The sequence below is a fragment of the Rhamphochromis sp. 'chilingali' genome (assembly GCF_963969265.1).
Source record: "Rhamphochromis sp. 'chilingali' genome assembly, chromosome: 8".
Lineage (NCBI taxonomy): Eukaryota > Metazoa > Chordata > Actinopteri > Cichliformes > Cichlidae > Rhamphochromis > Rhamphochromis sp. 'chilingali'.
In genome coordinates, this window is record NC_137935.1 from 26,069,312 (window position 1) to 26,096,501 (window position 27,190).

A 27,190-nucleotide genomic window follows, 5' to 3' on the forward strand; every position below is an offset into this window, starting at 1 on the left:
GTCCTGTAAAAGCCGACCCCCTGCGGGAATGTCTGGCCGCTATTTCGCATTAGTTCTGAGGCAATGAACTACATGCACACATCCCAAACAGCGCATGGAGTGTGTGACCTGTGCATGCGAGCAGGAAAAGCTCGGATAATGTGACTTCACGGCACTGTGCGTGTCGCTGTTTTACACACAACTCAAGTATGTCCTTTAAAAGTGACCCATTACTTCTATGGTCTCAGATTAGGCCTACATGAGGGGATCAACGCCAGTGTCGCCTTCCTGTGTGGTGCTAATGAGTGAAGGCAGCTTCGTGTGGTAACTAGGTTAAAGTTTGTAATTGAATCACACAGAGTATCAGTAGTTTTGCTTCTTTTCTTTTTTTCTTTTTTTGCCAAACTTGCCCATGTGAAACATGACACAGCTGGTCTGTTTATGCATTTAATATTTGTGGGGGTTTTTTTTATTGTAGTCATACTTGCTTTAGTAATAAACTTATGTATTATGCTGATATTATTTTATTTCAAAATATACCCATGTATACATATTAAGTATGGTTAAAACTAACTTAAAGTACCCTATGTGCCTTCAGCACACTCCAGCTGCCCAAAACATGGAATAAGCAGTTGTCTTAAGTGTTGCTCAAGAGGTTAAAACAAAGCTGCTATAGCAACAAAGCAAACGGTTTCACAAATAAGTAACCGCTTTAAACGTGGTAGTGCGTGTCAAATGAAACAAAGGTCTCCAAGGTGGCTGCTTTTATTTTGGTAGACAATCAAGTATCCGGTGCTCGCGCTGGCTAACGTCGTGGTGATCTTTGGACGTTCTACGTGTAGTTACGTCGTAGCCATAGCAACAGCCAGCGCGTGGCTCGCGCAAGTTAAACTTGTTAATGCCTTGTTGTTATTTTTACCTATTTTTCAGGCCAGATAATGGGTAGGTAGCAGTTTGTTCTTTACTTCTTTACATAGTCGACACATAAAAAAGTAACAAGGCTGTACATTCGTTTAACCCCAGTTAACTAGACCGAAGAAGAAGCGCACTGATTTGTTTCTAGTGTTAAGAGTTTCTTTTTCTTTTTTTTAATATTAGCCTTAGTTAGTTATTCTCTTTGACTCGTGTCCTTATGTTTTGTTTTGTTTTTAATTACACTTTGTGACATACTGAAATTAAAAAGTAGCTGGCTGCATTCTGTACACAGCGGCTAAACACATCGCTAAGCTGATCCAGCGTTTAGATATGTGTCTGCCTTCATTGGTAATGCATGCTCAGTGCTGTCCAGTTTTTAATATTTTATTCAGATTCATTAAATTATAGACGTTTCTTCGCGCCAGCTGCTGCAGGAATACAACATGGTGTTGTGTTTTGGAGGGTGGTCGTGGGAAAGCTGCAGAAAGTTTTAGGTCTATGAAAACCTCTGAAATCTCATTCAAAACCTTCTCACACCTCTGCAGATTTGGATGTTTTTCAATCATGTACACATGCAGTTTGACGCTGTATTTATTTACCAGACAGTACGGGCATATATTTGTCATACAGGGAGTGCAGAATTATTAGGCAAATGAGTATTTTGTCCACATCATCCTCTTCATGTATGTTGTCTTACTCCAAGCTGTATAGGCTCCAAAGCCTACTACCAATTAAGCATATTAGGTGATGTGCATCTCTGTAATGAGAAGGGGTGTGGTCTAATGACATCAACACCCTATATCAGGTGTGCATAATTATTAGGCAACGTCCTTTCCTTTGGCAAAATGGGTCAAAAGAAGGACTTGACAGGCTCAGAAAAGTCAAAAATAGTGAGATATCTTACAGAGGGATGCAGCAGTCTCAAAATTGCAAAGCTTCTGAAGCGTGATCATCGAACAATCAAGCGTTTCATTCAAAATAGTCAACAGGGTCGCAAGAAGCATGTGGAAAAACCAAAGCGCAAAATAACTGCCCATGAACTGAGAAAAGTCAAGCGTGCAGTTGCCAAGATGCCACTTGCCACCAGTTTGGCCATATTTCAGAGCTGCAACATCACTGGAGTGCCCAAAAGCACAAGGTGTGCAATACTCAGAGACATGGGCAAGGTAAGAAAGGCTGAAAGACGACCACCACTGAACAAGACACACAAGCTGAAACGTCAAGACTGGGCCAAGAAATATCTCAAGACTGATTTTTCTAAGGTTTTATGGACTGATGAAATGAGAGTGAGTCTTGATGGGCCAGATGGATGGGCCCGTGGCTGGATTGGTAAAGGGCAGAGAGCTCCAGTCCGACTCAGACGCCAGCAAGGTGGAGGTGGAGTACTGGTTTGGGCTGGTATCATCAAAGATGAGCTTGTGGGGCCTTTTCGGGTTGAGGATGGAGTCAAGCTCAACTCCCAGTCCTACTGCCAGTTTCTGGAAGACACCTTCTTCAAGCAGTGGTACAGGAAGAAGTCTGCATCCTTCAAGAAAAACATGATTTTCATGCAGGACAATGCTCCATCACACGCATCCAAGTACTCCACAGCGTGGCTGGCAAGAAAGGGTATAAAAGAAGAAAAACTAATGACATGGCCTCCTTGTTCACCTGATCTGAACCCCATTGAGAACCTGTGGTCCATCATCAAATGTGAGATTTACAAGGAAGGAAAACAGTACACCTCTCTGAACAGTGTCTGGGAGGCTGTGGTTGCTGCTGCACGCAATGTTGATGGTGAACAGATCAAAACACTGACAGAATCCATGGATGGCAGGCTTTTGAGTGTCCTTGCAAAGAAAGGTGGCTATATTGGTCGCTGATTTGTTTTTGTTTTGTTTTTGAATGTCAGAAATGTATATTTGTGAATGTGGAGATGTTATATTGGTTTCACTGGTAAAAATAAATAATTGAAATGGGTATATATTGTTTTTTGTTAAGTTGCCTAATAATTATGCACAGTAATAGTCACCTGCACACACAGATATCCCCCTAAAATAGCTAAAACTAAAAACAAACTAAAAACTACTTCCAAAAACATTCAGCTTTGATATTAATGAGTTTTTTGGGTTCATTGAGAACATGGTTGTTGTTCAATAATAAAATTATTCCTCAAAAATACAACTTGCCTAATAATTCTGCACTCCCTGTATATTGTACAACTATTACAGACTTCATGCTGCTATACTTCTTAAGCAGACAGTAGTCTTGGTGGATTATTAAAACACAGTTATATAATCTGACTGTGCATCCTTCATGATGATGATGGCTGAAGGCACATTTTCTTTCGCAGTAAAATCCTTTTTTTTAATGGCCTTCGATGCTTATCTTTGTGTTATTTAAGCCCCCTGTGAGCCCTGTTGACTTTTTGTGTTGTTGTGTATGTTTCCTCTCACGATTCAAGGCTTACACCCGTGCTGAATAGATGAGTTTATGAACAGCTTGCCTCTCTCACATTAGATTGATTAATAGTCCAATCAGGGCTAAAGCAGGCAAAATGTCACAGGGGAACGGTTGTCATGCAAAATCGGCCTTTTATATCTGTGTCCACGAAAAAGGGTAGGCTGGCTTAATGCTGTCACAGGGCGTCACTAATTTATCTGTGTTGTGTGAGCCAGTGATTGAGGATCTCTGCTGTGTTTTAAATGCAAAGCCTAAAGCCAGTAGGGGGGCAATCAGGATATTAGCGTGCGTGAGCATGAAGCCTGGTCTTTGATTGGATTGGGTTTATGTGTCTGCATTGCCGTGAGAGTGTGAAAGACACAGAGGGAGTACTCGTGCTTGTTTACATGCGAATTCTTGAAGGTTTTAGCGGGTGCATTGGGGCCAAACTGTCTGTCTTTGCATGACTTCATGGATTACTTGCAGTTGTTGATGTTTGTCTGTCTGTTTGCATTGTGCTGCTGGCCAAATCCTTTGTGTCTGTGCTGTACGTTTTCCCATACGTCTTCTCATTCAATATCTGCCAATGACCCGCAAAGTGCATTTAATGTGTGGCACATAGCAGGTCATCTGATGGGAGTGACCTCTGGGTCTGAGTTAGCCAGAGGTATCTAATTTGAGGTCAAGTGTTGGATTGGTGTGTTCCGTTCCCCTCACTAATGGCAAGCCGATAGATAAATGCCCTAAAAGCGTGCACTCGCACATAGACAGAGGCCTGGTTACGCTTGTGTTGCTGTTCTCCTCATGCGACCTTCTGCATCCATTCCCGCATGACTGACTTTATCTCAGGGAAAAGACCTTATCTGGGACTGTAGCAATTACACAAACTGAGAGCACAAGGCAGACAAATAATTGTTCTCTTGCATTACACCTATATATCACCTTCATCCTTAATAAACCATGACACACAGCACAGAAAGTTATTAGAGCCTTGCTTTTTTGCAAAGTCCCCAGGCTTGAAAATTGAAACAGTTTGCAGTCGAGGACAGGCAAGTGTTTGGCTGTGAAGTCAAAATACCTCCAGCAGCAAAAAGCTGCTACGGTCTCTTAGCTTAATGCTGTAATCTGAACTGATTAATCTACTGAATAGAGTGTACCACAAATGGGTTTAATATGGTGGACATCACGCTAAGGGATTTGCCCTTACATTAACCTTAGAGGCAAAGTGCTATTCATCAGTTTAAAAGTACCACCCACTTTTATGCTGAAAACAGCAGCCAAAATGCAGAAGCAGTGTATGAAAAACTAACTACACCCCATGATTCAGTGACTTTTAGAACCACTTTTATCAGCAATACCTTAAAATACTTTTTTTCTGTATGATTTTCTCACTTTCTCGCAGCTTTGTGCAGAAATTTTGGTCCACTTTTCTGTATAACATTGCTTCAGTTAATTGTTCATCTGAGGTTGTACTCACCTAATTTTAAGACCTGATTTTTATGCCCCAATACATAAAAAACAGAAGTGAAAGAAGGTGTACTTTCTTTTCACTTTGCCTGCAATAGCCCCATAAAAAAAACTCCAAAAAACTATCTTTCCATTAAAAGCTTTACCTGACCAACAAAATTGCTCACAAACAATTTTTTAAATCTATTAGTCATTCAGAAATGTATTCTTATGTACCAATTTGCTGCTGTTCTCTGTTGAATCTCAGCTTGCATTGATTATTTTGGACGGCTGGTCAAAAGAAGCAATTTCAAAATGCCATCTATCCGATGTTATATAAATGGTTTGATTACTTTATTCTCTTGAAAGTGAAAGACTAACTAAGCTAATTCTGCTTGTTTCTAGGAGACCAGGAGGTGGAGGAGAAAGACATAAGCGCGGACCTTCACAGTCCTCTGATCTACCCTTTGCCTGAAGAGATTCAAAAGGTTAGCACTACTTTGAAAGTTCCTGATTATTTTGGTTAGAATTATATCTGAACACATAGATTCTAGTCTTAACAAAGCAAAATTAAGTCATTTTCATTCTATACATGTGTTTGGACCGTACTGTACCTTTTAAAGCACCATGTTAATGAAACACCATCTTGAAACCACATATGTTGTTAACAAACGTGCTTCTTTTTACAACTCAAAAATGTAAATGTGTTGAAATTACATTTGTTGCAATGTGAGGTGTGCTTCGTCGCTGCACCCACTCCATATGCTGCACTAATCCATATAATTTGAATAAGAAATGGAACAATGCTTCCTCTTGTAATCTTCCATCTGTTTTAACGTAAAGCTCGCTCTCAGTAACACGGCAACGGCAGCGTGTTGCTTTGTCTCCGTGTCAATGTGAGGTGGCGGTTGCATTTTCCCATATGATATGCCATATGGTATGAATATTAATGATCAGGGAATCTTGCTTGTTTTTCCTTTTTAACCACGAATCACATTACAGTGGGGGAAATAATTATTTGACCCGCTGCTGAATTTGTGAATTCTGCAGGGGAAAGAAATGAAAGAAATCTCTTCCAAAGAAATCAAGAGTTTCTAAATTCTATGGCACTTTCATTTTAATGGAGAGAGACAGAATATCAAACAAAGATTTGGAAAAAAACCCAAACATCAAAGTTATAAAGTGATTAGCATGTCATTTAGAGAAAAGTGTATTTGATACCCAAGTAAAAAAAAACTTAGTACTTGATGGAGAAACCCTTGTTGGCAAGCACAGTGGTAAGATTTTCCTTGTTGTTGGTCACCAGGTTTGCACATGTCTCAGGAGGGATTTTAGGTTTCTTGGCTACTGCTTGGCAACTCGAAACTTCAGCTCCTTCCACAGATTTTCTATAGGATTGAGGTCTGGAGACTGCTAGGCCACTCCATGACCTTGATGTGCTTCTTCTTTAGCCACTCCTTTGTTGCCTCAGATCATTGTCATACCGGAAGACACATCCACGACTCCACGACATGTCTTCAATGTTTTGGTTGAGGGAAGGAGGATTTCAACCAAGATTTTATGTACACGGCCCCATCCATTGGCCCAGATGCAGGGAGGTCATCCTGTACCCGTAGCAGAAAAACAGCCTCAAAGCATAACGTTTCCACCTCCGTGCTTGACTGTGGGGATGGTGTTCTTTTGGTCACACTCAGGATTTCTCTTCTTTCTCCCAATCCTTTTCTGATCCTATAACCTCATCATTTAGATGTTCACTGGCAAACTTAAGACAGGCCTGTACTTGTGCCTTATCTAGAAGGGGACCTTGTGGGTCGATGCGTCTCTAACAGCATTACCATCAACACAGGAGCATCACAGGGATGTGTCCTCTCGCCACTGCTCTACTCCCTCTACACTTCAGACTGTGTGGCCACCCATGGCTCCAACACCATTGTGAAGTTTGCTGACGACACAGTGGTGTTGGGCGCCATCTCCGACAACGATGAGGCGGCCTACATGGATGAAGTGAAGAATCTGGCATCATGATGCCAGGACAACCACCTCCAGCTGAACGTTGGCAAGACCAAGGAGCTGGTGGTGGACTTCAGAAGGAGTCAGCACAGAGACTACAAGCCCATTATCATCAATGGAGCTCCAGTGGAGAGGGTGCAGTCCTTCAAGTATCTTGATGTCCACATCTCCTCAGACCTGACATGGGCTGCCCACATTCAGGTCCAGACCAAAAAGGCTAGGCAGCGCCTGTACTACCTACGACAACTGAGGAAGTTCAGGGTCTCTCCAGAGATCCTCAGGATTTTCTATAGAGGCGCTGTGGAGAGCATCCTCACACAGAACATCACATCCTGGTTTGGGAACAGCTGTGTTAAGGACCAAAAAGCCCTTCAGAGATTGATCCATACAGCAGAACGCTGCTGCAGGATTGCTCTCCCCCTGCTTCAGGACACCTACACCAGGAGATGCCGGACTACAGTGGGGCAAAAAAGTATTTAGTCAGCCACCGATTGTGCAAGTTCCCCCACCTAAAATGATGACAGAGGTCAGTAATTTGCACCAGAGGAACACTTCAACTGTGAGAGACAGAATGTGAAAAAAAAATCCTTGAATCCACATGGTAGGATTTGTAAAGAATTTATTCGTAAATCAGGGTGGAAAATAAGTATTTGGTCAATAACAAAAATACAACTCAATACTTTGTAACATAACCTTTGTTGGCAATAACAGAGGTCAAACGTTTACTATAGGTCTTTACCAGGTTTGCACACACAGTAGCTGGTATTTTGGCCCATTCCTCCATGCAGATCTTCTCGAGAGCAGTGATGTTTTGGGGCTGTCGCCGAGCAACACGGACTTTCAACTCCCGCCACAGATTTTCTATGGGGTTGAGGTCTGGAGACTGGCTAGGCCACTCCAGGACTTTCAAATGCTTCTTACGGAGCCACTCCTTTGTTTCCCGGGCGGTATGTTTTGGATCATTGTCATGTTGGAAGACCCAGCCTCGTTTCATCTTCAAAGTTCTCACTGATGGAAGGAGGTTTTGGCTCAAAATCTCACGATACATGGCCCCATTCATTCTGTCCTTAACACGGATCAGTCGTCCTGTCCCCTTGGCAGAAAAACAGCCCCATAGCATGATGTTTCCACCCCCATGCTTCACAGTAGGTATGGTGTTCTTGGGATGCAACTCAGTATTCTTCTTCCTCCAAACACGACGAGTTGAGTTTATACCAAAAAGTTCTACTTTGGTTTCATCTGACCACATGACATTCTCCCAATCCTCTGCTGTATCATCCATGTGCTCTCTGGCAAACTTCAGACGGGCCTGGACATGCACTGGCTTCAGCAGCGGAACACGTCTGGCACTGCGGGATTTGATTCCCTGCCGTTGTAGTGTGTTACTGATGGTGACCTTTGTTACTTTGGTCCCAGCTCTCTGCAGGTCATTCACCAGGTCCCCCCGTGTGGTTCTGGGATCTTTGCTCACCGTTCTCATGATCATTTTGACCCCACGGGATGAGATCTTGCGTGGAGCCCCAGATCGAGGGAGATTATCAGTGGTCTTGTATGTCTTCCATTTTCTGATGATTGCTCCCACAGTTGATTTTTTCACACCAAGCTGCTTGCCTATTGTAGATTCACTCTTCCCAGTCTGGTGCAGGTCTACAATACTTTTCCTGGTGTCCTTCGAAAGCTCTTTGGTCTTGGCCATGGCGGAGTTTGGAGTCTGACTGTTTGAGGCTGTGGACAGGTGTCTTTTATACAGATGATGAGTTCAAACAGGTGCCATTCATACAGGTAACGATTGGGGGACAGAAAACCTTCTTACAGAAGACGTTACAGGTCTGTGAGAGCCAGAGATTTTCCTTGTTTGAGGTGACCAAATACTTATTTTCCACCCTGATTTACGAATAAATTCTTTACAAATCCTACCATGTGAATTCATGGATTTTTTTTTCACATTCTGTCTCTCACAGTTGAAGTGTACCTCTGGTGCAAATTACTGACCTCTGTCATCATTTTAAGTGGGGGAACTTGCACAATCGGTGGCTGACTAAATACTTTTTTGCCCCACTGTAGAGCAGCGCAGATACTGAAGGACCCGTCCCATCCTGGCAACAAACTGTTCCAACTTCTGCAATCCGGTAGAAGGTTCCGCATCATCCGGGCAAGGACAGAGAGACTCAAGAGGGGCTTCTATCCCCAAGCCATCCGGGCCCAAAACCAAACATTTCACTGTGTGTTATACTTGTATAACTATGCATGTGATGAATAAAGAACCTTGAACCTTGAACACCATGAGGCAAGTCTTGTATGAAGCCAAATTTTCCAGTGACAATAGTATCGTTAGTATCCTTACAGCCAGCAGGTGGTTAATAATGATGGGGACCTTTGAAACTGTCTTTCTGTATCTGTAGATCTCAAAAGGCTATGGAGCTTGACAATACACCCTTGTCTTTGCCTGTCTGCGTGTGTACTATACCCTTGCTTTCGCTGCCTAGGGTTGGGTGTATAATCTTAAGACACTATCATGATTTTGATTAAAACTGTCATGATCCTGGGTCCTTTTGACCCAGCGTTTTGTGTTTTCTCTTCGCGATTTTGGTTCTGTTCTCTAATTGGTGTTTACCCTGTTCCCCCCCGTGTGTTCCTGTTTTATTGTGAAGGTCTGCGTCTTATGTGAGTGTTTTCAGTTTGCCTCCCTGGTCTCGTCATGTTAATCACTCCCAGCTGTGTCTCCCACCTGTGTGTAATCTCCCTGTGTTCTCTGAGTGTATTTAAGTTGTATTTTCTGTCTTGGTAATCGCTGGTTCGTCTGTGTTGTTTCCCCTCGCTCTCCCTGTATGTATTTCTCCGGACCTCCCTGCATCCTCATTCTGGTTTGTCTTATTAGTTTACCCAGTTTAGGTTTCCGGTTTCATGTTTTGTCGCCACCGCTGTTTGTACTCACACCCCTGTAAATAAACACTCATCTGCACCAGAGCTGCCGCATTTTGGGTCCTATTTCATATTCCACACGGCTTGCCCCGGCAAACCGTGACAGTACGAACCAGCCACCATGGACCCAGCGGCAGTGAATCCGTCCGAGGAGCTCCAGGACGACATTGCGTACAATGTGGAGATTCTCCTCGGGCTATGGCTGGAGAACCCTCCAGAGGAGCTTCGTCGTGCCGTGGAAAGTCGGCTACAACGGCTCTTTTCTGGCCTGCCATGGCTTCTGCAGTCGCTTCCTCCGACCATGCAGGCTTTTCTCCGGCTCACACCGCACCTTCTCTCAGCCACTCCTGCCTCGCTGCCCGACTCGCCGGATGTGATCTTGCCCGGCCCGTCGGAGCTGTCTGCGGGGAGGAAACGCCGATCGCGCCGCAAGCGCGCCACCCCACAGCCGGACGTTCGGGCTTCTAAATCGCCGGCTGTGGTGAGTGAGGACTCTTTTTCATTTTCGGACTGCATGACTGTTCATTCAGGGGCTGCGTTTTGTGTGGCGGATGTCAACGCGAGCTGCTTATCGCCTGTGCAGCTACCGGCAGCTAAGTTAGCTCCCCCGCAGCCACTCTCAGCTCGGTTAGCTCCCCCGCAGCCACTCTCAGCTCGGTTAGCTCCCCCGCAGCCAGTGCTCCTCTCAGCTCAGTCTCCTGTGCCTCCTTCAGTTCAGTCTCCAGTGTCCCCTTCGGTTCAGTCTCCAGTGTCCCCTTCGGTTCAGTCTCCAGTGTCCCCTTCAGTTCAGTCTCCAGTGTCCCCTTCAGTTCAGTCTCCAGTGCCACCCTCAGTTCAGTCTCCAGTGCCACCCTCAGTTCAGTCTCCAGTGCCGCCTGTAGCGCAGGCCCCAGTAGCTCCAGTGCCGCCTGTAGCGCAGGCCCCAGTAGCTCCAGTGCCGCCTGTAGCGCAGGCCCCAGTAGCTCCAGTGCCGCCTGTAGCGCAGGCCCCAGTAACTCCAGTGCCCCCGCTACCCGTAGCTCTGGCTCCAGTATCACCGGTTTCACTCATTCACTCCATGCAGGGAGAAAGTTTAATTTCACCTCAAGGTGCTTTTCATGGTTCAGCCGCCATTGGCACAGTTTGCCGCTCCAGGGCTTCCCCAGAGGCTAGGTCTCAGTCCCTGGCTGATTCTGGACCCCTGAAGTTTATGCAGCCACCTGAGAACTGCACCATGTCAGCGTTGCCTGGGCAGAGCCAGTGCTCAGTGCATCGCCAGTTGCCTTCGTGTTTGCCAGAGGACTCCATGACTGCTGGCTTAGTGGTGACTTCTGCTGGAGGGTCCGTAGGACCGCTCCGGCCTTCGTCTCTAGTCTCCGCTGGGGGGTCCGAGGGACCGCTCCGGCCTTCGTCTCCTGTCTCCGCTGGAGGGTCCGAGGGACCGCTCCGGCCTTCGTCTCCTGTCTCCGCTGGAGGGTCTGAGGGGCCCGTTCAGCCTCCTGCCTCCGCTGGAGGGTCCGAGGGGCCCGTTCAGCCTCCTGCCTCCGCTGGAGGGTCCGAGGGGCCCGTTCAGCCCGTCCAGCCGCCTGCTGTAGCTCCATCATCATCCTCGCCTGCTGCAGCTCCAGGGCCTTCAGCCTCGCCTGGCCCAGCCTCCGTGTCTTCAGCCTCGCCTGGCCCGGCCTCCGTGTCTTCAGCCTCGCCTGGCCCGGCCTCCGTGTCTTCAGCCTCGCCTGGTCCGGCCTCAGAGCCTTCAGCCTCGCCTGGTCCGGCCTCAGAGCCTTCAGCCTCGCCTGGTCCAGCCTCAGAGCCTTCAGCCTCGCCTGGTCCGGCCTCTGCCTGTGCTTCGCCTGGTCCGGCCTCTGCTGCCTCGCCTGGTCCGGATCGCCTGAGTCGCCGCCGTTGCCTTCCGCGCGGTCGGCCCCCTGAACTGCTCCGTCGTCTCCCTCGTCGCCGCCGTTGCCTTCCGCACGGCCGGCCCCCCGAACTGTGTCCACGTCGCCGCCGTTGCCGTCCGCACGGCCGGCCCCCCGAACTGTGTCCACGTCGCCGCCGTTGCCGTCCGCACGGCCGGCCCCCCCGAACTGTGTCCACGTCGCCGCCGTTGCCGTCCGCACGGTCGGCCCGCTGAACTGTTTTGGACTCCTGTGCTGTCGGCCCCCTGAACTCTTCTGTTTTGGACTCTGTTCTTTCCTGTGTTCTGGTGTGCTTCGTTTCTTTTGGTTTTGGACTCGTTTTTTGTTTTTGTCTTTTGGCCTTCTGGTGCTCCGGTTTTGTTTTGCTTCGAGCCCTCCTTCCTGGGCCCCCGCCGCCCGCCCTGGTCGCGTTGTTTTCTGTTTTTTCTGGCTGTTTTGTTTCTTGTTGGGCTGTCTGGGGCCAGCCTTTGAGGGGGGGGGGGGGGTACTGTCATGATCCTGGGTCCTTTTGACCCAGCGTTTTGTGTTTTCTCTTCGCGATTTTGGTTCTGTTCTCTAATTGGTGTTTACCCTGTTCCCCCCCGTGTGTTCCTGTTTTATTGTGAAGGTCTGCGTCTTATGTGAGTGTTTTCAGTTTGCCTCCCTGGTCTCGTCATGTTAATCACTCCCAGCTGTGTCTCCCACCTGTGTGTAATCTCCCTGTGTTCTCTGAGTGTATTTAAGTTGTATTTTCTGTCTTGGTAATCGCTGGTTCGTCTGTGTTGTTTCCCCTCGCTCTCCCTGTATGTATTTCTCCGGACCTCCCTGCATCCTCATTCTGGTTTGTCTTATTAGTTTACCCAGTTTAGGTTTCCGGTTTCATGTTTTGTCGCCACCGCTGTTTGTACTCACACCCCTGTAAATAAACACTCATCTGCACCAGAGCTGCCGCATTTTGGGTCCTATTTCATATTCCACACGGCTTGCCCCGGCAAACCGTGACAGTACGAACCAGCCACCATGGACCCAGCGGCAGTGAATCCGTCCGAGGAGCTCCAGGACGACATTGCGTACAATGTGGAGATTCTCCTCGGGCTATGGCTGGAGAACCCTCCAGAGGAGCTTCGTCGTGCCGTGGAAAGTCGGCTACAACGGCTCTTTTCTGGCCTGCCATGGCTTCTGCAGTCGCTTCCTCCGACCATGCAGGCTTTTCTCCGGCTCACACCGCACCTTCTCTCAGCCACTCCTGCCTCGCTGCCCGACTCGCCGGATGTGATCTTGCCCGGCCCGTCGGAGCCGTCTGCGGGGAGGAAACGCCGATCGCGCCGCAAGCGCGCCACCCCACAGCCGGACGTTTGGGCTTCTAAATCGCCGGCTGTGGTAAGTGAGGACTCTTTTTCATTTTCGGACTGCATGACTGTTCATTCAGGGGCTGCGTTTTGTGTGGCGGATGTCAACGCGAGCTGCTTATCGCCTGTGCAGCTACCGGCAGCTAAGTTAGCTCCCCCGCAGCCACTCTCAGCTCGGTTAGCTCCCCCGCAGCCACTCTCAGCTCGGTTAGCTCCCCCGCAGCCACTCTCAGCTCGGTTAGCTCCCCCGCAGCCAGTGCTCCTCTCAGCTCAGTCTCCTGTGCCTCCTTCAGTTCAGTCTCCAGTGTCCCCTTCGGTTCAGTCTGCAGTGTCCCCTTCGGTTCAGTCTCCAGTGTCCCCTTCAGTTCAGTCTCCAGTGTCCCCTTCATTTCAGTCTCCAGTGCCACCCTCAGTTCAGTCTCCAGTGCCACCCTCAGTTCAGTCTCCAGTGCCGCCTGTAGCGCAGGCCCCAGTAGCTCCAGTGCCGCCTGTAGCGCAGGTCCCAGTAGCTCCAGTGCCGCCTGTAGCGCAGGCCCCAGTAGCTCCAGTGCCGCCTGTAGCGCCTCGCCTGGTCCAGCCTCAGAGCCTTCAGCCTCGCCTGGTCCGGCCTCTGCCTGTGCTTCGCCTGGTCCGGCCTCTGCCTGTGCTTCGACTGGTCCGGCTTCAGCCTGTGCTTCGCCTAGTCCGGCCTCTGCTGCCTCACCTGGTCCGGATCGCCATCGCCTGAGTCGCCGCCGTTGCCTTCCGCGCGGTCAGCCCCCTGAACTGCTCCGTCGTCTCCCTCGTCGCCGCCGTTGCCTTCCGCACGGCCGGCCCCCGGACCGCCATCGCCTGAGTGGCCGCCGTTGCCTTCTGCACGGCCGGCCCCCGGACCGCCATCGCCTGAGTGGCCGCCGTTGCCTTCCGCACGGCCGGCCCCCCGAACTGTGTCCACGTCGCCGCCGTTGCCGTCCGCACGGCCGGCCCCCCCGAACTGTGTCCACGTCGCCGCCGTTGCCGTCCGCACGGTCGGCCCCCTGAACTGTTTTGGACTCCTGTGCTGTCGGCCCCCTGGCCGGCCCCCTGAACTGTTTTGGATTCCTGTGCTGTCGGCCCCCTGAACTCTTCTGTTTTGGACTCTGTTTTTTCCTGTGTTCTGGTGTGCTTCGTTTCTTTTGGTTTTGGACTCGTTTTTTCTTTTTGTCTTTTGGCCTTCTGGTGCTCCGGTTTTGTTTTGCTTCGAGCCCTCCTTCCTGGGCCCCCGCCGCCCGCCCTGGTCGGGTTGTTTTCTGTTTTTTCTGGCTGTTTTGTTTCTTGTTGGGCTGTCTGGGGCCAGCCTTTGAGGGGGGGGTACTGTCATGATCCTGGGTCCTGGGTCCACACGGCTTGCCCCGGCAAACCGTGACAAAAACTGTATTCCTGGCTGTGGTGGGGCGTGGTTTGCGGTGCCGTGCGGACGCACCTGCACGGCATCCGCAATCACGCCCGCCGTGTTAAAACACGGGGATTCAGGGGTTGGTGGGTGTGTGGTGTGACGTGAATTAAATAAAGTTGGCTCTGAACGTTGCTCCGTGGTCCCGCCGTGCCTTATTCACGCCACATTGGTGCCGAAACCCAGGAGGCGGCACGGCGGGTCCGTATCGGAGCCAGGGAATGGAGGAGCTGGCCCGGAGGGTGGCCGAAATGGCGGCCGCCCAGCGGGAGCAGGCGGCGGAGGTGCGTCGCCAGCAGGAAGAGCTGCAGGACCGGTCCGAGCGCCACCTGGAAAGGATTGGGGAGCTGGTGGCGCTGCTCTGGGCCTGGGCGCCACCCCCACAAGTGTGTCCCGAGGACAGTGAAGCGGTGGAGGAGCCGTGTAGGGCACCTCGGCAGCCGGAGGTGGTGGACGAGTCACGCGGGGGTCCGAGCCTGCCGGAGGAGGAGGAGCAGCCGGGTGAAGGGCTGCTCCTGCCGGGAGCGGTGGAGGAGCCGCTCCAATCGGAGGCGGAGGACGAGGCGGGCGAGGGTCTACACCTGCTGGAGGAAGAGGAGTCGCTCCACCCAGAGGTGGACGAGGGGCTGTGCCTGCTGGAGGCGCAGTGCGGGGAGCCGCTCCAAACGGGAGTGGCGGAGGCGGTGGCGGAGCAGCCGTGCGAGGAGACGGAGGTCCCTGCTCCAGAGCAGCCTGCGCAGCCGGAGTTGGAGGCAGAGGAGCGGGACAGCCCCGCTAAGCCGGGGGTCGGCGGGCTGGCTAGTCCAGCCTCGCTGCCACCAGTCGATTCTGCGCGTCTGACGTCTGCCCAGCCGCCTGTGTACAGGAGCTCACGGCCATGCCTGTGGGGCCGTGTCCGCTTGCTACGCGGCCGACCTCCGGACCAGCTTCGCCGTTGCCGCTGGATGCGCGGGCGGCCACCAGAATGGACGCTTCCCCGTCGCTTGGGCTGGGGCGCCGATGTTTTGGGCCGAGTCTCGCCCCAGTTCGCGGGGGGGAGTAGGTTCGGCCAGATTGCTCCCCGGCCTCAATCGGGCGATGGGGGTATGTGGTGGGGCGTGGTTTGCGGTGCCGTGCGGACGCACCTGCACGGCATCCGCAATCACGCCCGCCGTGTTAAAACACGGGGATTCAGGGGTTGGTGGGTGTGTGGTGTGACGTGAATTAAATAAAGTTGGCTCTGAACGTTGCTCCGTGGTCCCGCCGTGCCTTATTCACGCCACACTGGCATATAAGGTTTTTCTTTTTCCCATTTGCATTTGTATCCATTGAATGCATTAATTATCACTTCATCAAACAGATTCTGATGTGACTCATCATGCGAACGGTTTAGTTAGGTGATGGTGGGGTACGTGGGATGTTGCGCCTCTGCTCTTTCTCTCTGAAATAACTGAGACACTCAGTTTTTTTAGGTAATACTTCCACATTAAACTTAACAGTGCAGTTTCATATTTGGGGATGTGGACTATTTTTGTTAATGTTGTTTTTAATATGAAACTTTAAACACACACTAAAACTTAAAAGGTGCCATATGATATGCTTCATCCCTGTTTGTTTTTCTTATTATCTCACACTCTTGTTGCAATAAATCTGGATTATCTTTCAGTATGTTACATTTGTCATTTATGACCCATTTATGTAGGCTGATCCAGTGTGGCAAGCGCAAAGTAGTAAAAAGTCCCTGTGTGTGTGCACTTCTCTCTGCTGTTGCTTTGCTTCTTCTTTGCTGTTGCACTTCCTCTGTCTGCTGCTGTCTAGTAATTACTGGAATATGCTATGGCTTAGAACAATACACTCCCTGGTTTAATGTAATGGTGGCCGTTCCATCCCCGAGTTCATAAAAAGGTCCCATAGTCTCCCCCAGCAGACTCCCATAAACACCTTCATTCATTCACATCCCCCGTCTATCTCTCTGCTTGCTGAGAGTCAAATGGGAATCCGTTCTGTTATTGATTTCTGTGGCAGGTACCTACCATCCATTTCTGTCCTTCTGTGTATGATTTGTCACAGGGGGCATGTGATAACCAGACATGGAGCAAAGGCCTGAAATAAAGGGGCATTAACATAATCTAATGCATGACTGGAGAAGGAGACTCATTTTTGCCCCTTTGATTTAGTCAGGGTCTGTCTTCCTCCTTTCCTGTGTTCCTGCCTCTGTCATGTACTCAGATTCTAATAGATCTGTGAAATAGAGGACATTCTGGGCTTAGCCCCCCACCCCGCACACCCTCCGATGGGTGCACTTCAGTACCATTTATTGGAGGCTTAGGCAGCCAGGGTCGAGCGAAGAGCACAAAAACCACAGAGGTCGTGTGTGTTGCATGAGCAAAGCTGTGGGCAGCACCATGTGTACTGGTTGGCGTGGGAGGCAAAGAGGAGGTGGTGTACTAACAGGAACATTTAAGTGCTGTTAATCCTGGTGTGCTGGGAGAGGGCTGGCTGTGAGCTTTAATGGTGGGCTGCTGTTTTACAAACACACACACACACACACACACACCTACGTCATGCCTCTCACCCACGCACTCAGGCACTGAAACAAATACTTTCACTTAACTTTCATGCCAACAGTATGTTTATTGTGAGGGATGCAGGTGATTAACTGCAGCCACAGGATCACAGTCATTAACAAAAAGCCTCACATTTCAGGACAGGACACAGTGCAACATCACCAACTATCAATACAGTTTTCATGCACATGTAGGCTTTCTCCTGCTCTCTTATTTTATTATTTTTTATTTAAGCTGTTCATTCTTTTAACTTTGTGCTTTCCTCTGTATTGATTATTTTAGTGAGCCTCATTGAATACCAAGGCAACAGTACCAGCCATCCTTTAAACAAAGCAGAACCTTTGTTAACCGATTTATGTCTCTGCGGTTGGCAGTTTTTTTTCAAGAGAAACTAAAATTTGGTATTTGTACTTTCACTCAAACATGCTGAGAACGCATGCTGCTGCTTTGCAGTTTCACCCTGTGTCATGTGAAAGCAGTCACACTTCCCTTCAGTCTCGTTCTTTGTCTTTCTCAAGGACACATCAGTAATCATTATTCATGGAGCAGATAACACTGCCCCCTTTTTCCATTGCTGGTCATAGAATTGAAAATCAATTCACACCTAACTGTCTAAGCTGATGATCAGACTGCTGGCATGTTTCTACAGGTACCAGTGAAAACATTATTCAATTTGAGGACTCAGATGGTAAAACTCTAAAATGCAATGGTATCATCCTTTTAGTCTGTCATAAGATATATACATTTCTGACCAAAATTATATTTTTTGCAAATTAAAAAAACAACCAAAAAAGTAAAAAACAAATAAGCAAACTACCACGCCTTACTGTGCAGTTCTTTAAATGAGTGCTTGAGGCTGACACTATAAACTATGATAGAGGAAAACAATGATTATATGCTATATAAATGCATATAATCATGCATTTATATAGCAAAATGGTTATGCCACAGTCGCACTGAACAAACAGTGGCTGGAGATCACAGCAAGGCCAAAATTAGTGTCACTGTGTGCAATGGATTTTGTGACGCTTACCTATGAAGTGTTTTTGCCAACTTATTACTGTGATGCCTGTATATAAGTTGGGAAAAATGCAAACATGTTGCTGCTTGCACACACAGAAATTTATATAAAGAACAATTGCAATCACAAATCTCCCTGCTTTCCTGGGTGTTCTGTCCTTCACATCTTCCCTGCCACCAGCGTCTAGACCCTGGGAAGTCCTGTCCTAAATCCTATCACCGCTTGGAGTCTAATTGCCTAATACATTAATTGATTTCTCTATCTCAATAAGACATGTCCATTTCTTCCAAATGATTAACCCTCATCGAATTATTTACAAAAGTCCAGCTGGAACCTGATTTGAAATAGAAATTCAGAAAGTCCCCCGCAAATAGTGACATCATTGCTGCAGGATGGCAGCTTAACTCTATAATGACATAGGTGCTCAGCAACCTTACTATTATATAGAAATATAACTAGAATGCAACTATTTGGTAGCCAGTTGACTTGAGTCCCTGTTGCAAAGAAATGTGTCGTAGATGAGTTCCTCTCTTCATCGCAGACTGACTCAGATCGATTACAACATGTTGGCAATCTGTCTGTGTTTTTAAATTTAAAGCAATTATTTGCAAACCTTCACAAATCTGTCTGAGAGTGATTGCAATCACTCTGAGACACATTGTTGCTGTTTAGAGACAGGTTGCCTCTAGAGCTGGGTGATATAAGATTTTTTCATATCACGATACGTTTTTTTCATTTCAGGCGATAACGATATCTATCATGATATAAGCCAAATAACTATATTTGTGAGATTTAAATGCGCCGTTGCTCACAAGTAAAATGTGAAATAATCAGCAGTTTGTTTTTATTTAAATATTTATTTCCCATAATAAGTTCAACAGGGTAGATGTACTTAAGGAACATGAGACTTTTTCAGATAAATAAAGGCAAATATTGCAAACTACACAAAAGGCAGCCGCTAAAGTGTTTAAGTTTCAAAATAGAACAAACAAAACAGACTACTAAATTGTCAATTCCACTTAGAAACAAAATATTAATTCTAAAAATAAATCTTAGTTTGTTTTACAGAAGAACAGACAAAACTGACTAACTTTTGTCAATATCAAATAAACTGAGAACTAAAAGGAAATTCTCAATCTCTCCTTGTTGTATAGCTTAGCTTTTCAAACAGTTTTAACAGTTACTTTAGTCTGACAAAAGCCGAATGACGAATTAGCGCTTCCAGTCAGAGACTGAGGCTACGTCCTAACGTACACGGGTATTTTTGAAAATGGAGATTTTCCATTTTCGTTTTAAAAAATAATCCCGTCCACACAATAAAGGCAGAAATGAAGGAAAACGCTGCTATGAACATGCCAAAGCAGCAGGTGGCGCTAGATTCCTAACCGTGCAGAAATGTTGGCCAATCAGAAGTCTAGAAGCCTCGGTGGGAAAAAGTAAACAAAGCTGGGGCATAGAAGCAGAACAGAGTCGTATGTGTGGAGGGACAGTAACTGTGTGTATATGTAAGCATTTAAACACTGCAGAGAGTAGAATTAACAGTAACAGTATTGTAGAAATTCATTTCACCGAAACAATAACGTGGCGCACAGTGTGACGTCAAAAAATGCTTTGACGCTGCGTTTTCTCCGTTTTTCTAGTTCACACGTAAATGCAAAAACGGAGTTTTCAAAAATCTTCGTTTTCAGTGACCAAAAACGCCGTTTACGTGTGGACGAAAGGTGCAAACGCATAGAAAAATCTGCGTTTTCAAAAATACCCGGGTACGTGTGGACGTAGCGCATGCACCAGTTTATTGTATTTCCAGACTTGCTTTCGGCACAATTTACAGTGCACGCTACTCTGTTTTTTGTCAGACTTGAAATAGCCGAAATACCTTCACACTACGGAACTTCTATGGCTCTTCTGTTCGACAATCTCTCCGGCATTGGAACCATCATCTGTTTTCTCTTCGGTAACCTTCGGTCACGCTCGGTTGATTTTTCTAGTCGGCACACTCATTTCCTTCATTACCCGGGCGGAACGGTGGCTGGCTGCTTCCCAAACAAATACACATGTGCGGCTTGGCACTTGTGCTGTACGTAACAAGTAACGTGACGTGACGCTGCGGCTGTGATTGGTTCGGCTTTGCGCTACGTAATTTGGATTGGCTGTTCTTTTTTTTCTTTTTTTTAAGAGCGGCGAGGTCTATCGCGATAGTTTAATTTTTCTATCGAGAAAAAGTTATATCGCGATACATATCGTTATCGTTCTATCGCCCAGCTCTAGTTGCCTCCCACAAGGCAATCATCTATCAACTGAAAATCAGCACCCAGAGGCTAACGCCCAACACTCTCTATGTGTTTTCAAGATGGCGGCGCACGTAGTTGCAGCAGCTCAGTGTTCTACCGTTTGATGCTATGTTTGGATAATTTTGTACGCCTTATGTTTGTTTTTGTGTTCTACCAGCCAAGCGAATAATATCTATAGCCGACATGATCTCCTCAAGATTGGAGTAAGCTACCGCGAGAGCGTGACTAGCAAATTTGTCCGCTTACACAAGATACCGGTGGAAATAGCGAGGAGTCCGGGCTCCCCATGGATTGTTATCCCTTCGGGGTGGAGGCGCAGGCGGCGTCGAGAGAGAAGGAGACGGCGAGGCTGCAGGGCCGGCGCGCTAGCCAGGCTACGGAGGCAGCCACTCAAACCACCGCTCCCCAGCCTATTCATCACAAATGCCAGATCCCTCGCGAACAAGTTGGACGAATTGAGATTGCAAATAGCAGCGAATAACTTCATCAAAGACTCATGCATCCTTCTTATCACCGAATCCTGGCTACATCAATCCATTCCAGACTCTGCTATTGAGCTAGCAGGCTATACCACACAGCGACATGACCGAACAGTGGACTCCGGTAAGCGCAAAGGAGGGGGGCTCTGTATGTATGTGAACAACAGCTGGTGTACCAACACAGTGATAATAGACCGTCACTGTTCACCGGACATTGAATATCTGACTGTTAAATGCAGGCCCATCTACCTACCTAGGGAGTTCACCGTTGTCATAATAACAGCTGTTTACATACCACCAGATGCTAATGCTAACTCTGCGATCGCACTCCTGCATACAAACATCAATAATAAACAGAGCACTTACCCTGACGCTGTACATATCGTAGCAGGGGACTTCAATCACGCAGACTTAAAAAGAGCAATCCCCAAATTCCACCAGCACGTCAAGTGTGCCACTAGGGGTGACAAGATTCTGGACAAAGTTTATTCCAACATCAAAATGGGCTACAGGGCCAGACCTTTGCCACATCTGGGTCAGTCTGACCACTTGTCACTGTTTCTAATCCCTGCATATGCCCCCCTCAAGAAAACTGCTCTTACCATCACAAAGAATATTACCATATGGCCAGAGGGTGCCTCTCAGCAGCTGCAGGACTGTTTTGACAGGACTAACTGGGATATCTTTGAACATCAGGACTTGGAAATGTTCACAGACGGTGTCCTCTGCTATATAAAACACTGCATAGACACTGTTACAGCAGTCAAACGGATCCGGGCTTATCCCAACCAAAAGCCCTGGATGACCCGGGAGGTCAGGCAGCTGCTGAAGGAGAGGAACATTGCGTTCAGGTCTGGCAACAGGGATTACTACACCACAGCCCGATCCAACCTGAAGAGAGGCATCAGAGAGGCAAAGGGGGACTATAGGAGGAGGATCGAGGACCATTTGAAGAGTAATACCAGCCGGCAGGTGTGGCAAGGCATCCAGCACCTAACCAACTATAAGATCAATCTCGGAGCTGCGGACGGTGACCTGGAGCTGGCAGAGGAGCTGAATATCTTCTTTGCCCGCTTTGAGACCAGGGTACCGGAGGTATTGGAGCCACAGCAGCAACACGCCACCCATAGCAGCACCACCCTCACCCTGGAAGAGCACGAGGTGAGGCGCATGCTGCAGGCTGTTAACCCGAGGAAGGCGGCGGGTCCTGATGGTGTGCCAGGTCGAATATTGAGGGATTGTGCAGGACAGCTGGCTGGGATCTTCACCAGGATTTTCAACAAATCCCTCGCACAGTCGACTGTCCCACTCTGCCTGAAGTCCTCCACCATAGTCCCCTTGCCTAAGAAGCCCCACATCACCGGCCTGAATGACTACAGACCGGTGGCACTCACCCCAGTGGTAATGAAATGCTTTGAGAAGCTGGTCCGCAGACACATCACAGCAGCCCTGCCCCGCAGCCTGGATCCACACCAGTTTGCCTACAGAGCAAACCGATCCACGGAAGACGCTGTAGCCACAGCACTCCATGCTGCATTAACTCACCTGGAAGAGCATGGTAGCTATGTGCGGATGCTCTTCGTGGATTACTGCTCAGCTTTTAACACCATCCTTCCACACAAACTGGTGGCCAAGCTACAAGACCTGGGGCTTCCATACAGCACCTGCATGTGGATCAATAGCTTCCTCTCGGGCCGTAGACAGAGAGTCAGAGTTGGCCATCACACATCCTCAGCCCTGAGTCTCAGCACTGGCTCACCCCAGGGCTGTGTGCTCAGTCCACTGCTCTACTCTCTCTACACACACGACTGCACTCCTCGCCACCACAGCAACATCTTTGTGAAATTTGCAGATGACACCACAGTGGTGGGGCTCATTTCCAAGGGAGACGAGTCTACGTACAGAGACGAGGTGGAGCAGCTGACGTCATGGTGTAAGGCCAATAACCTCCTCCTCAACACTTCAAAAACCAAAGAACTCATAATAGACTTCAGAAGGAGAAAGGCAGAGATCCAACCACTATTCATAAATGGGGACTGTGTAGAAAGGGTGGCAAGCTTCCGCTTCCTGGGAGTCAATATAGAGGAGAACCTTTCCTGGAGTGTGAACACCTCCGAGCTGCTGAAAAAGGCCCAACAGAGACTGTACTTCCTGAGAATTCTCAGGAGGAATAACATCACACAGAGACTGCTGGTGTCCTTCTACAGAGCCACCATTGAGAGTGTTCTAACTTACTGCATATGCATCTGGTACACTAGCTGCACAGGGGCTCAGAGGAAAGCACTCCAAGGGATCATTAACACCGCCCAAAAGATCACTGGCTGCCCTCTCCCCACACTGGAAGTTCTACACAACGCCCACTGTTTTAAAAAGGCCCAAAACATCATAAAAGACACCTCACATCCTGGCCACTCCCTGTTCGAACTGTTGCCCTCAGGCAGACGGTACAGGGCAATCAGAGCAAGGACTAATAGACTCAAACACAGCTGTTATCCAACTGCAATAACACATCTGAATACTACAAAAAAAATGTCCATCACGCCACTCTTGTGTTAATCTATGCACGGTCTGAAGCATGTGTGTGGGAATGTATGTGAATGTTTTACTGTTATATCTTATTAGTATTTTAAGTATTCTATCTATTTTATTTATTGAATTTTATTGTTTTATTTATATTTTGATATTGCTAGGGATGATGCAATGATCGGGGACCATTCTTAATTTCGTTGTTCTCATGACAATGACAATAAAGTTTCTGATGATCTGATGATGAACAGTGTTGTACGATGAACTTGTGGGGGACCAGCTGCTTACAGCCACTAATTAAAATCAGTTATGAATTTTAAAAAAATCAGTTCAATCACTAATCATCAGTTTTCTTAGTTTATCTTATTTTTAGTTCAGTGTGCCATTAACTAGCTTCTTTAACTTCTTCATGACCAATGATGGGTTTTTTTTAAATAAGTTGCTTTTTTAAATTGTATTAAGACTTAAAGTTATAAGGGGGAGGAACTCTGAGAGGTGGATGGTGACATATGCAGCTATAGTTGATAGCTATCTGTAAGCTAATTTGAGCCACTGAACCGGACCTCTGAACAGCATTTGCCACATTTTCGTTGTTATTATCTCTTAAATGTCATGGATTGTCGTGTGGTTAAATGCCACAGACTGTGCCCAAGTCTTATTAAAGTAAATTCTAGTATAAGTATTAATTACAGCTGACAGATCTGTACCATGCACCCATATTATGAATGGTTGTTGTGTTAGCTGATGACTCAGCACTTTACTCTCTTGTCTAATTGCAGTTGCTTCTTGACTGCAGCCAAAATGCTTAAAACTGGGTTAAAAATGGCATATGGGTATTTTATAGACAGTCTTTATTTTTATTGGGCCCTTTTGCTTCAGGATCTTCTCCTTTGTTAACACAGTGACACAGCATAATTCTTTGTCCCGCACTGCCCCCAAAACAAAGTCTTTTCACTCTCTCCTTGCTTGTCAGGACTTTTCTTTATTCTCCAAGATGCCAAAGTGACACTTTAACTTAGAAAAGTGCTCCTTGTTTCTTGGCATAGTTTTCAGACACATTTGGCCTAGAAGGATGAGCTGTTTTCAGCGCAGCATCCGGCAGAGTACACCACAGTCTTTTTATGCAACAGCAGAGCACCTCTTGTTCTCCATTAGCTGCTTACACCACCTATTTACTTCTCTGAGACGACCTCAAACACACACAGTGTAACAGGACAAGACGTTCATCTTCTGAAGAGAGGGAAGCGTAGTGAGAAAGAGATACAGAGAGGAAGCAAAAAAAAAAAAAAAAACAATTAGAGAAGCAAGGGACATTACTTGGTGTTAACTTCAGAAATGTTGTGGTCTGTGAAGCAAAAACAGGTCGAGTCGTTCACTTTATGTGAGCAAGTGAGATGAGCGAAAGACGGTCTTTTTGTCTTTTCATCAGAGGAAGTCAGTGCAGAGAGTGACATCAGAAAGATGCAAAGTTCAAAACTCTTTCGCTCATATATTTATATAGACAGAGACCCACATATCTGCATGTATGTTGATTCCTTTCAAACCACAACACACACTTTCTCAACAAAACAGGAGATCCTAAACAAAACATTGGTGCTTAAAAGTGCAAAGCTAGTGACACATCATTATATCCGGGTCCAGAGCAAAGATCTAATGTAAACACAAAAGTAACTTAGGCAGTTTTTCTCCTGGAAAATGTAATTATAAAATAACTGCTTTAAACTTTTTTTTTGAATGATAACTAAAGTAACTTATCCCTATAACTCTTATCAAATAGTAATACCAAAAAGTAATACCTGGGATGTTGTATTTTGGGTCAAGATTTTTAACCAGCAACTTAACGTTCTACTTTTCCACCATGTGACCCCATCAGTTATTTCCATCTACTGTCCCTGTTGTATGGAGCACAATTAGTGAATGCTAGTGGAGTCATTAGTTTACTTGGTTTGCACATCACTGGCTGCTAGTATCTCCTCCTCTGTAGCCTGGTTTTCCTCGTTGCTGGTTGCTGAAGTAGGTCCTCTTTAGGTGCTAAATAATGGGAAGCTGAAATGTGGCTCCTGCTCCCAGATATGCCCAGTGCTGTTGCAGGCAACATAAATGTGGGTCGTCATAGCAATGATATCACCAAATGACATTTTTATATCACATACAAATTTATGTGCCATATCGTGATATATGCATATATATCCTATTGCAAAGATGGGAGGGTCCTGTGGCTGCAACGCAACCCCAAATCACCAACCCTCCACCACCAGGCTTGATAGTTGTTATGAGGTGTTTGTGCTGACATGGATTATTTCATAGTGCTGTGCATTAAAGCCAAATATTGACATTGTTCCAGGAGTCTTGTGTGAGAAGTGCAAATGAACCATACTTGTTCAGTTTTTTCTAATTCTACCTTCACGAACTTTCACATTTAACACACTAATTGACATCTGTAGAGTCTGAGATGTAGTTTTGGGGTTTTTTACAGTTTCTCTGGGTATTGCACAGTTTAATCTTGAGGGTGAATTTGCTGGGTCATCGTCGGCTGCTGGAAAGATTGAAATGTGTCTTGACTGTTTTCCACTTAGAATGTCAGGCTACAGATTGTTTGGAGATGGACTTGTAACCCTTCCCAGATTGATGGGGAACAGCAATTGCCTCTCTAGGTTTCCTGCCTTTTCTTGTTAACATTGCGTTAACACACGCATGAATGCTTCAGGCCAGCAAAGTGATCAATCAAGTGCATTTGATTAGCAGCAGCCGGGTTCTGCTTACTCTCTTAATTCCTATGTAATCAGTGAGGGTTTACTTAGTTATTCACATGACTGGATAGAGTCATGTGAATAACTTTGTTTTTCATATGACTATTCTTAAATAAGACAGTAACAGTGTTTTTTTTTTTACACATTAATGTACAAGTAAATGTAAAAATGATGGTATTTTTTTCTTATTTTAATCATTTGGGACAAAGTGTTTTCCTCAATCACTTTTTCACTCTTTATTTTTTTTTGTTTAAATGTTTTCCTGCATTCACATTGTGTAATTGATGAAGCCCCTGTTTCCCATGTAGGATTACTAGTCTGCAGATACAGAGCTGCTGATGTCATTAACTGTAATCAGAGTCCATGTTGTGACCACACGCCCTCTGCGTTGATAGGAGAGAAAATAAGTTATTACGTGGCAGCTTAATCTTTATTACATATTGGAAGATTGAGTATTAGCAAACCTGAAAAGAAGTTTCTCCATGGTCTCTACCTACTCCACTTTTGCATGAGTGCATTTTTTTCTTCTTTTTTTTGGCCCACACACTGAAATAAAGCTTGTGTATATATTATTATTGTCTTAATCTTGGTCAGCAAGTGCTATTACAGGAAAAACTGTTAAGACTGTTAAGACTGCTTAGATTTTAGGCAATGAAAAATACAAGTTGTTATCTTCTTAATTCTAAAAGTGCAAATTTGCTACATTTAATTGTTTTTTTATGGCCTGAGTAATGAAAATTTTTAACATCCAAGTGCTTTCATCCAACATCTTTCTCTGGGTTTATTGTTATAGATGCCCAGGTTCAGATCAAAGTCATAAAGCCTCTGCCTTGTCCTATCCTTTGACTGTCCTGCTGAGGGCTTTCAGCTGCTCTTGTTCTGCTTCCACTCAGCCATCCATATTTAATGTGAGCATGGCAAAGTATTCCAGACAAAAAGGAGGAGAGGAGACACAGTCCCCATGTCTGAGTAAATTACACCATGCTACACATCACTCCTCTTTTGTGTTGTTCTCTGTCTGTCTTTTCTTTTTCACGTATCCTCCCTCCGAATAAATGGTAGCTTCAACCCCAAAACACTCCTCTCTCAATAATATTTCAGGAGGTCATTGGGTAATGGTAGCTGTTTTTTTGTTCTTGTTCCACCCTCACCTCTCATGCCCCCTTTTCAGTCTGTTTTTGTAAATCTAGGAGAAGACAGAAAGATTAAGACAAAAAGACAGAGGGGGGAGAGGGAAATGTTTCATCAGT

At 46.8% G+C, this 27,190-nt stretch overlaps 1 protein-coding gene across 1 annotated transcript in view; it reads left to right on the forward strand.

Moving 5' to 3' along the window:
• The first annotated feature begins 760 nt into the window (after positions 1-760).
• The window catches only part of lekr1 (Leucine-, glutamate- and lysine-rich protein 1), a 129,308-nt gene continuing 102,878 nt past the window's right edge, over positions 761-27,190 (forward strand). The window contains exons 1-2 of the mRNA XM_080888370.1: positions 761-921; positions 5,167-5,249. Of these exons, the coding sequence (XP_080744496.1) occupies positions 918-921; positions 5,167-5,249 (87 nt within the window). The 5' untranslated portion in view covers positions 761-917. The remainder of the gene's footprint in view (positions 922-5,166; positions 5,250-27,190) is intronic.